The sequence below is a fragment of the Muntiacus reevesi genome, chromosome 13 (assembly GCF_963930625.1).
Source record: "Muntiacus reevesi chromosome 13, mMunRee1.1, whole genome shotgun sequence".
Lineage (NCBI taxonomy): Eukaryota > Metazoa > Chordata > Mammalia > Artiodactyla > Cervidae > Muntiacus > Muntiacus reevesi.
In genome coordinates, this window is record NC_089261.1 from 60,180,943 (window position 1) to 60,195,967 (window position 15,025).

Sequence of the window (15,025 nt, forward strand, 5' to 3'; positions counted from 1 at the left end):
CCGATAGCTCTAAGAAACTGCTCCAAAGTGTTGGAGGGAAGGTCAGTATGTGTGTGATTTTGTTGAAGGGAGCGTGCGTGCATTGAAGCATGTATTTTTTTTTTGTGGAAGGTTTCTGGTAGTTTTGTGAGGATGACTGCTAGTCACGAGGCGTGAACATCTCCTTGAAGGATTTTAGTGCTTTTCTAGATAGGAAGAGATATAAGAATTGGGCTCATAAAATCAGCTCCTGAAAATATGTAGCTATCTGAAGACCTGTCCTTCCAGTTTTTCCCGGAGCACAGAGTGCTTCATTTCTGCTCTCCACCCTGAACTCCTTTTCAGGGGGTTTTGAAGGTCAGTAGCTATAGCAGCTCTTGATTTAGTCCTTGTAGAGGAACACGGCAAGTGCCAGTATGTAGTTGACATCTTAATGTCCTCAGGCTTTATCTGTGTTGAGACAGGTGCCAGAATTTCCTTCCAGTCTGAGGCTGAATAAAATTCCATTATTTGTGTAGACCAGATTTTGATGATCCCTTCGTCTGTCGGTGGGCACTTTGGTTATTTCTTCCATTGAGCTGCTGTCAGTGTGGGTGAGCAAGTATCTGTTTTGAGTCCCTGCTTGCAGTTCTTGTGAGCGTATACCCCGAAATGGAATTGTTAAGATCATATGGTCATTCTATTTTTAATTTTTTGTTTTAGAGAACCGCCATACTGTTTTCCGTAGCAGCTGAATCATTTTGCATTCATGTCAGCAGTGTGCAAAGTTCCACTTTCTCTACATCTTCACCAGTTCTTTCTGTTTTCTGTTTTGTTCTGGGGGTGGGTAGGTTTTTGTTTGTTTTGTTTTTGTTAAGTGTGAGGTGCTAGCTTGTGGTTTTGATTTGTACTTCCCTGATGATGAGTGATGCTGAGCATCTTTCCATGTGTTTAGATGTGGCCTCTTTGGAGAAATGTCCAGGTGAAAACTACACGATGCCTTATAGGAACCGTTCTGAGGGCCAGAGTTTTCCCCACCGTTCCTCTGTGAAGCCATCTCCTCTCCCAGTGCCTTTCTAGTTAGACAAGAGAACCTTTGTTTGGAATAGTCTCCTGGCCATCTGCTGCCTGCTCGCTTCCAAGGGATGGGCATGTTGAGGGCTTAGGAGCGTGACTACCTGCAGATTGGCGCCAAGCCCAGCCTTGCCTGGGAGCCAAGTTCTTGCAGAATGGGGCCGTTGCCACTTCTTCACCTGCTGTTTTCACTCAGGAGTGCTGTGGCGACGGGAATCTGTTCAGTCCGCCTTCCCAGGCCACTCCATTCTTAGGTGGTTCGTTAATGGAAACACTCTTTGTGTAGTTCGGAGTCTGTGTATGGTTCCAACTCGCGTGTCAGTTGTGGTTGGGGTACGTTTCTCGTGAAGAGCAAGACTGCGTGATGTTTGGTCCTTAGGGGTCAGCCTCATCACAGAGATGAGCAGGTTGGCAAACTACTTCTGCAGACAGTCAGATACTAAGTATTTTACAGTTTTGAAGACCACGAGGTCGCCTCTTGGGACAACTCAGTTCAGCTGTCGTAGCAGGGCAGCCTACGTAGAAGATACGTGATGGAGTGGTCACGGCTGTGTCCAGCTCAACCTCATTTAGGAGAGCAGGCAGCTGGCCATGTTTGGCCCACAGATGGGAGCTTTGCAGACCTCAGATAAAGAGTTTCACATTGCACCATGTCTAATCTGACCACCTCCTTTGTTTTAACACAGGCAGATATCCAAGTGGAGCAGAACCGGCAACACTTTTATGAACTGTCTCTTGAATATGTGTGTAAGCTTCAGGAAATCCAAGAAAGGAAGAAGTTTGAGTTTGTGGAACCCGTAAGTATAAACAGCAAGTTTCTCTGTGAGTCGAACGTTATGATAGAGAATAGGAATCTGTTTCTTTCAAGGTCTCATTTCTGGTAGCTACAGGCCGTGATGCATAAACATGACGCAAGATGTTGTAAATTGTACACAGCGCACCCAGGTCGCTGTGGAGTCTAAATCCCACCACTAAGTAGCGGTCCTCAGCCTTCTTTGCACAGCGGTGTGGAATGAGTGTTATCCCTTTTGCTACATGGCCTCAAGGACTCTGCAGTCAGGTGCAACTTCTTCCATCCTAGTTGTAACTCCACTCTTAACAAGAATTCCCATGAAATTATTGGAATGTCAGTGAGCGTGGGGGTGTTTATGAGATAATCTTTATTCTACTTAAGTTTGTTTCTAAAGCAAGTGCATCCATCCAAACCTTGGTACTTTCAACAACAACTGGTAATTCTAATACAATTCACAATACTTAGGCAATAGCTCAGTTGGTAACGAATCTGCCTGCGGTGCAGAAGACCCTGGTTCAATTCCTGGGTGAGGAAGAGCCCCTGGAGAAGGGATCGGCTACTCACTCAGTGTTCTTGGCCTTCCCGTGTGGCTCAGCTGGTAACGAATCCGCCTGCAATGTGGGAGACCTGGGTTCAAAACCTGGGTTGGGAAGATCTGATGCCCTGAAGAAGGGAAAGGCTACCCACTCCAGTATTCTGGCCTGGAGAATTCCATGGACTGTATAGTCCATGGGGTCGCAAAGAATCAGATACGACTGAGTGACTTTCATGTAACCTAAATTAAGAGCCATTATGCAGAACATTTGAAACTACTTTGTCAGTTACTCTGATATTCTTTACACTTATTTTAGAAACACGTGATTTTCATTACGTAGGTGTACTCTGAGAGCTTCACGTATTTGAATGTTAATATATCTATGAACATATGTATCTTCTGAATCAAAACAAAGGATATTTCATACTGTGGGTTTTAGCAAAAAAACACAAATATACACTGAGATCCATGATTCTCAAGAGTCACTTTAATTTCAATATAGGCTATAGTGCATGTGATTAAAAAAAAAACTTTACTGAGGTATAATTCACATGCCATAGAGTTTACCTATTGTATATATGATATTCAGAAACAAACTGAAAAACCAAGTAATTGTTAATGAAAAATTAGCATTGGTGGAGGCGATGGTCCAGTGGAGTAATGGAATTGCCCTAAGTTAAACAGAGAACACCACCTTCAAGCTTTCTTTTTATGAGAAATCATAACGGCCTACTTTTTTTTTTTTTTTTTTTGGTGAACATTTACAGTTCTCTGTCGTCGTTTAGGTCATTGTTCTAAGCACTTTTCTGTGATCATGCGTGGATTCCACACAGCACTCTATTAAGGAGATATTTTAATTATGCCACTTAGGGAATGTAGACATTGAAGTAGAGAAATGTCAGTAGTTGGCGCCAGTGGGGTATTGACCTTTGCTGGCCACTGGACGTCAGAGTCCCAAATTCCTCTGCACCACACCATGTGACATTCTGAAGACAGTGGATTCCAGCATTTCCTGAACTCTCACCTGAGGCCATTCTCACTGTAGATTTTGTGGAGCAGAGGCGCTGTCCTCTGGTCGAGAGGGTTGGGGAGTTTGTAGGAAGCTCGGGGTTTGATTACTGCCCTCCCTCTGGCCTCTCCGCCTCAGTCACGGAGCATCTTTGTCAACGAAAGCGAGGCTGCCCCACACTGGGTGCCCTTTGAAAGAGCTTTTAACTCTGATCTGTATTTCACTTTCCTTATGGGCTCTATCTGCCTGTAGTGACGAGGTTTCATTTTAAATGAATATAGGGCTTCTCTTGACTAAAAAGGACAAATGGGGGCTTCCCTGGTGCCTCAATGCTGCAGAATCCACCTGCCAATGCAGGAGACCCGGGTTCGATCCCTGGTCTGGGAAGATCCTGCATGCCGTGGAGCAGTGAAGCCCGCGGGCCCAACTGTTGGGCCTGTGCTCCAGAGCCCGGGGTCCGCAATGACTGAGCCCACGCGCTGCTGCTACTGAAGCCCCTGCGCTCAGCCTATGCCTGGGACGAGAGAAGCCCCACTGCCAGAGAGCCGTCCACACTCATCGCAACCAGAGATGTCCCTGCAGCAACGAAGAACCAGTGTGGCCACAAATAAATAATTTTTTTTTTTTTTTTTTTAAGAAAAAGGACAAATGGGTGACGGAGAATTCCATTTCTTCTCTATAGCATACTATAAAAGCTATCTAACGACTCTGCTATTGAGGGGAAAATCGCAGATCCTTCATTCTTTTTAAAATAGGGAACAATTAATGAATAAAATGCAGTTAGATTTAGTTGAATTCTAGTGACTTCCTTTGAATTTTTACATTAATAGAATCATAATGCGATGTGGGGAAACATGTGGCTGCTTTATTTTTTTCCCTGAGGGTTTTTTGTGTGTGTGTGCTGATGTTGCCTTTTCTGCTTTGTTTCAGATGCTGTCATTTTTTCAGGGAATGTTTACTTTCTATCATCAGGGCCATGAACTTGCCAAAGACTTCAATCACTACAAAATGGAACTACAGATCAACATTCAGAATGTAAGAAAATGAAAGCTCTCTCTTTTTAAAAAAAGACGTTTGAGCGGTAGTTTTGATTTCTTTGGTGTATGAAAAGCCTCCAGATCAGGCTGATGTGTTGGTACCAGGAAACTGAGGCTACGCTGCCACCTTCCGGTCAGTTCCCGGTATAGCAGCTGCTCGCCAGCTCATGGAGGCTCAGGACGCTGCCCCCTGGCGGCTGCTTTTTTAAAAGACGAATTCATTTTCTATAATTTATTTTTCTTATTTTCCAAAACGTCATGAAGTATGTTGTTATAATAAAATTTCACATAATTTGCTTAATTTTCCCCAAATTTTCTTGAGATATAATTGACACACAGCACTGTATAAGCAGAACAGCTTAACAACTTACTAACTGCAAGATTATTTCCACTTTAGTTAACATCAGTCACCTCCTGTAGTTAAATATTTTTTTTCCCTTGTGACGATAACATTGAATGCCTACTCTCTTAGCAACTTTGAAACATGTCATATGGTGATGTGACCTAGTCATTCCACACTTTGTAAGATGGTTCTAAGCATAACTTTTGTTGTGTAATTCTAAGTTTGGTCTGTACGAGAGACAAAACAGCCCTCCAGTTTCGATTTAAGGCATTTCAATTGTAATCTAAATTTCTTCTCTTCCTTGTATGACTTATTTGACTTTTATTCCCACATAGGCTCACAGTTCCAGTGGAATTTCTTTCCCGTCTTTTGTGCATATTCACTAATATATTGGTGTTCATAGTTGCATATTGGTCCTTTGTTGTTCTCGTGGAAGACATATACTTTCTGTTAAGTCCTGAATAGAGACTTTTAAAGAACCTAATGTGTTAAACAGGCTTCCCAGGTAGCACCAGTGGTAAGGAGCCTGACTGCCAGTGCAGGAGACTTAAGAGACTTGGGCTTGATCCCTGGGTCAGGAAGATCCCCCGGAGGAGGGCACGACAACCCACTCCAGTATTCTTGCCTGGAGAGTCACATGGACAGAGGAGCCGGTGGGCTACAGTTCACAGGGGTGCAGAGTTGGACACGCTTCAAACGACTTAGCACAGCACAGCGTAATCTTTTAAACAGTATAACGTGATTTTGATCAGAAGTTGGTAGATGTTTTTCATTTCAAAACTTTAGTTGATTTTGGGAGTTGGAAGTCTCCTCCTTGAAAAGCTGTTCAAGTTATGTTTAGTATAGTTTCAAATGTGGTTGAGAATATAGTGAGTGAGTCTTGGGACAAACTCCTAGCTCATCCTGGAAGACATACCAGGAGAAAGATAGGAATCTCTGTACTGTTTGCTACCGGACCTTCAACTTCTTATGATCTTAGAAATTGAGAATGAGGGGTTTTTGTGTAGATCTTCTTTCTAAGTTATTTTGATATGGTTTCCTACAGTTGGGAATACAGATAATGAAACCTCTCATGTTTTGTAATTCATGTGTCAGTTTGATTTTAAGATTGTTACATTTTGCTGAGTCATATAAATAAAAGTCGATTCCTCCCTTCACCGCCCCCCCCCCCCCGCCCCAATATCAGTGACATAACATAACACAGTTTAAAAATATGTCACAGTGTCTATGTGTGGGTTAGTCCTAACTTCAGAGCTGTCTCTGTCCGTAGAACATTTAGTCTCATGACGCTGTGATGTATTGGAAGACTTCTGCAGGCAGCGGAACACAGTGTTGTAAAAGCCGTGTTCCATAGTTAGTTTAGAAGATGAGGTTATTATCTTGATTTTTTTTTGGGCGGGGGGTGTGTTTTTCCTCCACTACCTGACTGTGTAACTTGTCTGTAGCTCACCTGTCAAGGGCAGGGCAGGTCTGGATGAGAACCTTCAGGCAGAACCAACCCATAATTTGTGTAAAACGAGGAGGCAGGACCCCTTATTCAAGAATGAAGAATTTGAGGCAGCCGCGGCAGAGCGTTAAGTCCCGCGCACAGCCGTCTGGTGTGGGCCGGGTGACCGCTCAGGCCGCGTGCCTGGGGAACCGCTGGCCCGCCGGGCTGGGCGAGGTGCGGGGGCACGTCAGCCTCTCCTGGGGGCTCCGGAGGGACCGTCCCTGCGCGGCCCGCTGATGTGGACCCCCGGGGCCAGGGGGCTAGCCTTGTTGCCGTGTAGGCGCTAAGCAAGGTCTGACTCTCTTGCGACCCCACGGACTGCCTTACATACACCAGAACAGTTTGAGAGAGTCAGGATTGCAGTGGGAACGAACAATACTCGGACATGAACGCTTGTAAGCAGAACTTGAAGACAGGCTGCCGGTCGAAATGGTTCACCTGGCTTATAGCCTCAGTCTGCTTAGAACTTAGCGCACATGCTTGGTAACCTTAATTTCCCACAAAGAGATGGGCAGAGAAGAAGTCACTGAGAAGCCTTTCCCCGTGTCCCGGAGCGTCCGGCTCGTCCTCAGGAAGCTGCCGGGTGCTCCCCGTGCCTGAGTCCTCCTCCGCCTTCTGTGCGGGCTCCTTCTGGCTTCTCTGCCTCTGCCTCACCTACATGTAGAGACGCCCGGCCCGGGAGCCGCTCTGCGCTTGTGCTTCTGGCTCATTCGTTCCCCTTCAGCAGGCCCAGCGCCCCGGACGCGGATGCTGGTCTGTCCCCCTCACCTGCGGTGCCTCAGGAAGGTACCACGTCCTTGGCCGTTTGTCCCATCCCCCGACGGGGCCAGCCTGTGGGACATCGAAGGGGACGTACTGCCTGTTTAAGACCACATGACATCTTATCTTCGACAAAGGAGGCAAGGATACACAATGGGAACAAGACAACCTCTTTAACAAGTGGTGCTGGGAAAACTGGTCAACCACTCGTAAAAGAATGAAACTAGAACACCTTCTAACACCATACACAAAAATAAACTCAAAATGGATTAAGGATCTAAATGTAAGACCAGAAACTATAAAACTCCTAGAGGAGAACATAGGCAAAACACTCTCCGACATAAATCTCAGCAAGATCCTCTATGACCCACCTCCCAGAATATTGGAAATAAAAGCAAAAATAAACAAATGGGACCTAATGAAACTTAAAAGCTTTTGCACAACAAAGGAAGCTATAAGCAAGGTTAAAAGACAGCCCTCAGATTGGGAGAAAATAATAGCAAACGAAGCAATAGATAAAGGATTAATCTCAAAAATATGCAAGCAACTCCTGCAGCTCAATTCTAGAAACATAAATGACCCAATCAATAAATGAGCCAAAGAACCAAGCAGACATTTCTCCAAAGAAGACATACAGATGGCTAACAAACACATGAAAAGATGCTCAACATCACTCATCATCAGAGAAATGCAAATCAAAACCACAGTGAGGTACCATTACACGCCAGTCAGGATGGCTGCTATCCAAAAGTCTACAAGCAATAAATGCTGGAGAGGGTGTGGAGAAAAGGGAACCCTCTTACACTGTTGGTGGGAATGCAAACTAGTACAGCCACTATGGAAAACAGTGTGGAAATTCCTTAAAAAACTGGAAATAGAACTGCCATATGACCCAGCAATCCCACTCCTGGGCATACGCACCGAGGAAACCAGATCTGAAAGAGACACGCGCGCCCCAATGTTCATCGCAGCACTGTTTATAATAGCCAGGACATGGAAGCAACCTAGATGCCCATCAGCAGACAAATGGATAAGGAAGCTATGGTATATATACACTATGGAATATTACTCAGCCATTAAAAAGAATGCATTTGAATCAGTTCTAATGAGATGGATGAAATTGGAGCCCATTATACAGAGTGAAGTAAGCCAGAAAGATAAAGAACATTACAGTATTCTAACACATATATATGGAATTTAGAAAGATGGTAACGATAACCCTATATGCAAAACAGAAAAAGAGACACAGATGTACAGAACAGACTTTTGGACTCTGTGGGAGAAGGCGAGGGTGGGATGTTCTGAGAGAACAGCATTGAAACAAGTATACTATCAAGGGTGAAACAGATCACCAGCCCAGGTTGGATGCATGAGACAAGTGCTTAGGGCTGGTGCACTGGGAAGACCCAGAGGGATGGGGTGGAGAGGGAGGCGGGAGGGGGATCGGGATGGGGAACACAGGTAAGTCCATGGCTGATTCATGTCAATGTATGGCAAAAACCACTACAATATTGTAAAGTAATTAGTAAAGTAAATTGTAAAGTAATTCTTCCTGACCCAGGGATTGAACCTGAGTTTCCTATGTCTCCTGCATTGGCAGGCGAGTTCTTTACCACTAGTGCCTTCTGGGAAGCCTTGCTGTCTGCCTATTAAGCTTTATTTCTGGGTAAAACTTGCTGTGAACAGTGTTTTCTTTCCCCTCCTCCGAGCTAAGCCTGATCTGCCAGTTTTATAACTATTCTGATATATTTGAATTCCTGCTTAGTCCCCACTTTGAATCCTCTTCCCCCCAATGTAGTAATATATTTATTATGAGACTTAAGACTTACCGGTTTGGAAATGTGTTGTTTTGTTTTTTTAACCAAAGCATGCAAGGAAAAGAAATACAGCAATTGGTGTTTTATAAGCATTAGAGATGCTAGACTATCTCATAGGTTATTGTGAGGATTAAAGCACTGTAAACTGATTTCAAAGCCTGGTGTGCGGTAGTTCAATGGGCCGCAAAGAGTCGGAAACGACTTGGAACTGAACAACCAAAATCACAGTTGTAAGCCCTTTCATGTGATCTAGTGACAGTTATAGTCTAACATTATTATCAATTGACGATCTCTTCCTCTACACCTGGAATTTAGAACCAGAAATTGCTAGATTCCAGTCACTATTCTGATGTTGCTTAGTTGCTAATTTGTGTCCAGCTCTTTGCAACCCCATGGACTGTAGCCCATCTGGCTCCTCCGTCCATGGGGTTTCCCAGGCTAGAGTACTGGAGTGTGTTGCCACTTCCTTCTCCAGGGGATCTTCCTGACCCAGGAGTCGAACCCACATCTCCTGCATTGGCAGGTGGGTTCTTTCCCATTGAACCTCCAGGGAAGCCCAGCCATTCTATTATTTGGGCCCTGATTTTTAAAAATGTAATTTTTACCCTCATTAATAATTTACCTAAAATGGTACATTAAAAATATAGCTAAACTTTCCCCTTCCAGGTGCAGAGTCACAAGCCTCTGAGGCAGGAGGGCAGTGAGGGGGGGAGGGTACAGAGGCAGAACGCAGAGGAGGGGGCTAGAAGATTGAGAAGATTGGTTACATCAGGTGGATATGTTTGTTGAGCAAATAAGTAAATGTATTGGGAATAATGAGAGCCAGGTTTCTTATTGTCTGAAAAGAGATGTGCAGAGATGGAAAGGGGGCTTCCCAGTAGTAAAGAATCTGCCTGCCAATGCAGGAGATGCCAGAGACATGAGTTCGATTCCTGGGTCAGGAAGATCCCCTGGAGTAGGAATTGACAACCCACTCCAATATTCTTGCCTGGAGAATCCGCATGGACAGAGGAGCCTGGCGGGCTACCGTCCATGGGGTCACAAAGAGTTGGACGTGACTGAGCATAACACACAGGAAAATGAAACAGGAGTCAGCTAGAAGGGGCCCCTGCCGGTCAGATCTAGGACAATTTGAGCACTAACTTAAGTAATGAGGGTTTTGGATGTAACTTGTTAGGTTAATAGCAGTGTGTGTGTGCGTGCACACACGTGTGTGCTAGCATTTGTATATATATAGCATGCACATATATGTGTGCATGTGTATAAATATTAGACACACAGAGATGGGAAGAAGTGAGAAATGGGGAGAATTTCTGTAAAGTGACAAAGAAGGTGACTAAAATTAGGGTATAATTAGCTTTAAGATGTGGACAGAAAGTCCCAGAGCATAAGAAATGGGAAGGCAAGAGATGGCCATCAGCAAATGAGCCCCACCCTCTCCGCAGCCCCGTACGTTTTTAGAGTACATAAATGAATTAAAAACAACCTCTCAGCTTGTGTTTAAAATAAGCCTCTGTGGTTAAGTTTCCCCTTTACAATCTTCATTTATCAGACTTTCTGTCCCCCTCTAAAAATGGACCGTTCTATCATTTTTCTGCATTTAGAACCCTTGGTAACCCCTTTCATTGTAGGGAGGAGAGAGGAGGAATTTCAATAATAATTTTTCATCTCAGCTCCTCCACAGCTTCACATCAGCAGTTTTTCGGTATTAATACAATTATTTTTGAGCGCAGATGAAAGAAATGTCCGGAAACTTTGGTGGTGCTGACTCGTCAGGTTTGCCTGGGTGATTTTGTCACTTCACCTTCCATGTCCGTTTGCAGTCTAGCCGTTTGACAGAGATATTGACGTCCCGTCTCCAGGGCTTCAGAAATGTGATTTGTCTCTTTAGATATCAAAGACATTATTCGTAGGTGAGATTCCCTCCCCCCCTTTATTCTGTTAAGAAATGTCATTTTCAAGTGCAATTACCACGGCCTGGGAAAAATGACACTGAGTTTTAATAGTTTGCAAATTAAGTTTTTCAGATTCTGAATACTTAAGATATATTGCTGGTAATGAGTCAGATTGATTGTTGCAAAGAAAAGACTTCCTTTTATGGCCTATGTATATATTTTTAAACCTAAGATTTAATAATATTGTGAGACATGCAAGCATGAATCCTTATGTTGAATAATGGAATTATTCTTGGTGTTAGAAATCTTCAAAATAAATAACCTCTAGTAACCTTTGTTTCTATATGTCTATTCACTACTTAACCACTAATTTTTTTCTTTGCACAATAATCTCATCAAAGAAGAGATGATGGAAAGAATGGGCGTGTTTTGAGAAATTGGTAGAAAAATGCTACAAATTTAATTATAGCTATCCAGAGACTTAAAAATGAACTTAAAACTTATATGTGTTTTTTAAATCCGTTTCAGACACGGAATCGTTTTGAAGGCACAAGGTCAGAAGTGGAAGAACTCATGAACAAGATCAGACAGAATCCCAGGGACCACAAACGAGCAAGCCAGTTCACAGCGGAAGGCTACCTGTACGTCCAGGAGAAAAGTAAGAGATTCTCCCGCGGGGGTGAATAGATCATTAAAATTATTTTAAAACTCTCACTGTAATTACTCTCTGATATTTTGGGAGTAATTTTTCCTACCACTTTCTTTGCTGTCTGGAGGTGTTGGTTGCAGTTTTGGGGGGGAGAACACATTCCTGCTCTAGGGAAAGGATGGTGAGATTAGGAACGCTCTGAGTACCCTGCTTTCTAGCCACAACCCACCGATTCTCTGTCGCACTTTGTTAAAATTTGCTTGCAAGGGAGGAATGACTTGGTAACATCTGAAAGCGAGGTGGGTATTAGCTTTTTCCTCTTTTCTTCTCATCCTCGTCTTTAGCACCAACACCCAGCCACCCACATACTCATATACACGTGCACCCCCCAGAGCCCTGTTCTTCCATGTTGAAGTCAAGAAGTGCGTATGTCTCTCCTGCTTTCACATCAGTTCTTTGATACTTGTCTGAGATCATTTTTTGTCCTTGTTAAAAGTATCAGGGCAATTGCATATGACTATGAAAAAAAATTCCTAGACGACCTGCTAATGTGTCTCACTGAATTTTCAGCATTGTTTTTTTCTCAATGAGTGTGCAGTGTGTAGAGTATCCTTATTTTGAAATTAAAGCACCCTGCCATGCTTTCACACTTTTGACAGTTTGGTCTTACTTTAATGATGAGGCTGTTGCAGTTTACCTCTTCAGCTGTGGAGCCTGATGGCTGGTTAGCAGAAGCAGTAGTGGGCTTCCCGGGTGGTGCTAGTGGTAAAGAATCCCCCTGCCAGCGCAGGAGACGGGAGAGACTAGGCTTCGATTCTTGGATCAGGAAGATCCCCTGGAGGAGGGCATGGCAGCCCACTCCAGGTTCTTCCTGGATAATCTGATGGCAAGAAGAGCCTGGCGGGCTACAGCGCATGGGGTTGAAAAGTCAGACGTGACTCAGGGAGTGAGCACGCAGACGCAGAAGGGGCGGTATGTGAGAGTGTTCCTGTATTTCCAGTTTCCCTCCCCTCTGCCCTTGACTGCGGTTAGGGTGCTTTAGAGTTTTCACTTCATTTGCCAAGTGGGACTCTTGCAACCAGTTTTCAAACTGACCGGTTTTGTAGCAGAGAGACTCAGGGAACAGCCACGTGATCTGGGTGATCATGTTACATGCAGTGGGCAGAGTGGCGGTTCTTTTTCGATTTGTCCTTCTTTAATGTGGGCTTAGTCTTAATGCCTCGTCAAGGACAGTTACTGGCATGGCAGTACTGTAAATTTGTCTATTTTTTTTTAGTCTCTCTCCCTCCCCCAGCCAAAAAAAGAAACTGAGAGGCAATTTATTTTTACAAATTCTGGTTGAATGGCAAAATCATGTCATTTCTAAAGGTGCTATTAGGAAAAACAGCTATTGAACTGTGTATAGAGTGAATATTTCATTAAAAAATTTTTTTACTGGAGTACAGTTGATTTATAATGTTGTGTTAATTTCTGCTTTACAGCAAAGTGAGTCAGTTATACATATATTTGTTTTCTTTTTCATATTCTTTTCCATTGTGATTTATCATAGGACATTGAATATAGTTCCCTGTGCTATACAGTGAATGGGACCTTGTTTATCCATTCTGTATATTCAGTTCAGTTCAGTCGCTCAGTCGTGTCCAACTTTTTGAGACCCCATGAATTTCAGCACGCCAGGCCTCCCTGTCCATCACCAACTCCCGGAGTTTACTCAAACTCATGTCCATTGAGTCGGTGATGCCATCCAGCCATCTCATCCTCTGTCGTCCCCTTCTCCTCCTGCCCCCAATCCCTCCCAGCATCAGGGTCTTTTCCAATGAGTCAGCTCTTTGCATGAGGTGGCCGAAGTACTGGAGTTTCAGCCTCAGCATCAGTCCTTCCAATGAACACCCAGGACTGATCTCCTTTAGGAGGAACTGGCTGGATCTCCTTGCAGTCCACGGGACTCTCAAGAGTCTTGTCCAACACCATAGCTCAAAAGCATCAGTTTTTTTGGTGCTCAGCTTTCCTCACAGTCCAACTCTCACATCCATAGGTGTGTATTACTAGCTTGCTAATCCCAAGTTCTCAATCCTTTCTTACCCATCTAAATTTTTAGATCTTCTTAACAGTCAAGTGAAAAAAATCACAAGAAGCTTTTTTCGACTTATAATTGTTGGTTAACTTACTGACTTTGAGAGAGATGGGGCTGAAATTGGACCGAAAAAACCACAGTGACAGAATTCTTCACTTATTAGCTGTATGCCAGGCACTGTGCTAAACTCTTTATCCATCTTGTTTTATTTAGTGCATTAAAAAAGCCCTATGAATTGTAAGGTGCTGCTATTACCCCATTTACCAATGAGAACACAGAAGCACCGAGGGTTAACAATGCTCCTTCGGTCCTGCGCCTCCTCACTGCTGGAACTGTCTGAGACTGGAGCCTGTGTTGGGCTTCCCTGGTGGCTCAGATGGTAGAGAATCCACCGGCAATGCGGGAGACCTGGGTCGGGAAGATGCCCTGGAGGAGGGAACGGCCACCCGCCCCAGTATTCTGGCCTGGAGAATCCCATGGGCAGAGGAGCCTGGCGGGCTATCGTTCATAGGGTCGCAAAGAGTTGGACACCACTGAGCGACTTTCACACACGCGTGCACACACACACACGTATGCACACACACACAGAGTCTGTTGCACCCTTTCTGTCATATTGCCTGAAGCTTGGACGGTGTGAGAAGCCGTCGCTAATCTCTGTGCTTAGGGCCGGTTGAGTGGGGTCCGATGGAGTCAGGAGGGCATTGCAGCTTAATTAGTGAAGCATCATGATATCTGGGCAAGAGATTCTGAGGTTTGGCTTTGCCATTTTGCAGGCATTTAGTCTAAGCCCAAGATTTTTTAGATTAAAAAGACAGTAATATAATTATCCTCTCTTGAGGTATTTTTCTTGGTGTTGAATGAAATACCTATGCAGTATTTTTATGAACCGTAGAACAGAGTACATATGCCTGCTATTGATAACACACACACTCATACCAGGGGTTCACAAACTCTGGGCCAGCCCTAAGGATGGTTTCAGATGAGATTTATTGTGGTCTAGTGACCCGTTTAATCTCCCCTTCACCCAAGGTGCTGTAATTCATTTTTCCTAAAGCTAAATGCATTTCTTTTAAATGAGTCCTTCTCCCTGCTCGTAAGTTTGTTCTTTTTGATTTTTAGGGATAAAAATCTATATTTTTAAGCTTTATTTGTTTTCAGATGTGATGATGTTGATAATAAGTGTTGACTTTTTTTTTTTATTTTAATGTCCTTTCTTGGTTAAAGTAAAAATTATCAATGGGATAATTGATAATTATGAATGGGACCTCACTTTTCCTTTGCTGTGATGGGACCATTCTAGGTCTCCCGACTTGGGACCATTTTCTTTTAAGACCTGTGATGGTTGTAATACTGACTAAGCAAGAGGTAAAAAGTGGTTCCAGAAGTGTTCTGGTGCATATGTGGACAACTCCCTCTTATGTTCTTCATGCTTCATTTAAATATATTTTTACTTTTGGCTGCCCTGGGTCTTTGTTGCTGCGAGTGGGCTTTCTCTAATTATGGTGAGTGGGGGCTCCTGTTTAGTTGTGGTACACAGGCTTCTATTACAGCACGTGGCTTTGGCTGCTCTGAGGCATGTGGGATCTTCGTTCC

At 43.9% G+C, this 15,025-nt stretch overlaps 1 protein-coding gene across 3 annotated transcripts in view; it reads left to right on the forward strand.

The window, feature by feature from the left end:
• The window catches only part of ARHGAP10 (Rho GTPase activating protein 10), a 357,872-nt gene that overhangs the window by 141,862 nt on the left and 200,985 nt on the right, over window positions 1-15,025 (forward strand). For all 3 annotated transcript variants that reach the window (XM_065904301.1, XM_065904302.1, XM_065904299.1), the window contains 3 exons: window positions 1,719-1,829; window positions 4,300-4,404; window positions 11,238-11,367. In XM_065904301.1, the coding sequence (XP_065760373.1) occupies window positions 1,719-1,829; window positions 4,300-4,404; window positions 11,238-11,367 (346 nt within the window). The remainder of the gene's footprint in view (window positions 1-1,718; window positions 1,830-4,299; window positions 4,405-11,237; window positions 11,368-15,025) is intronic.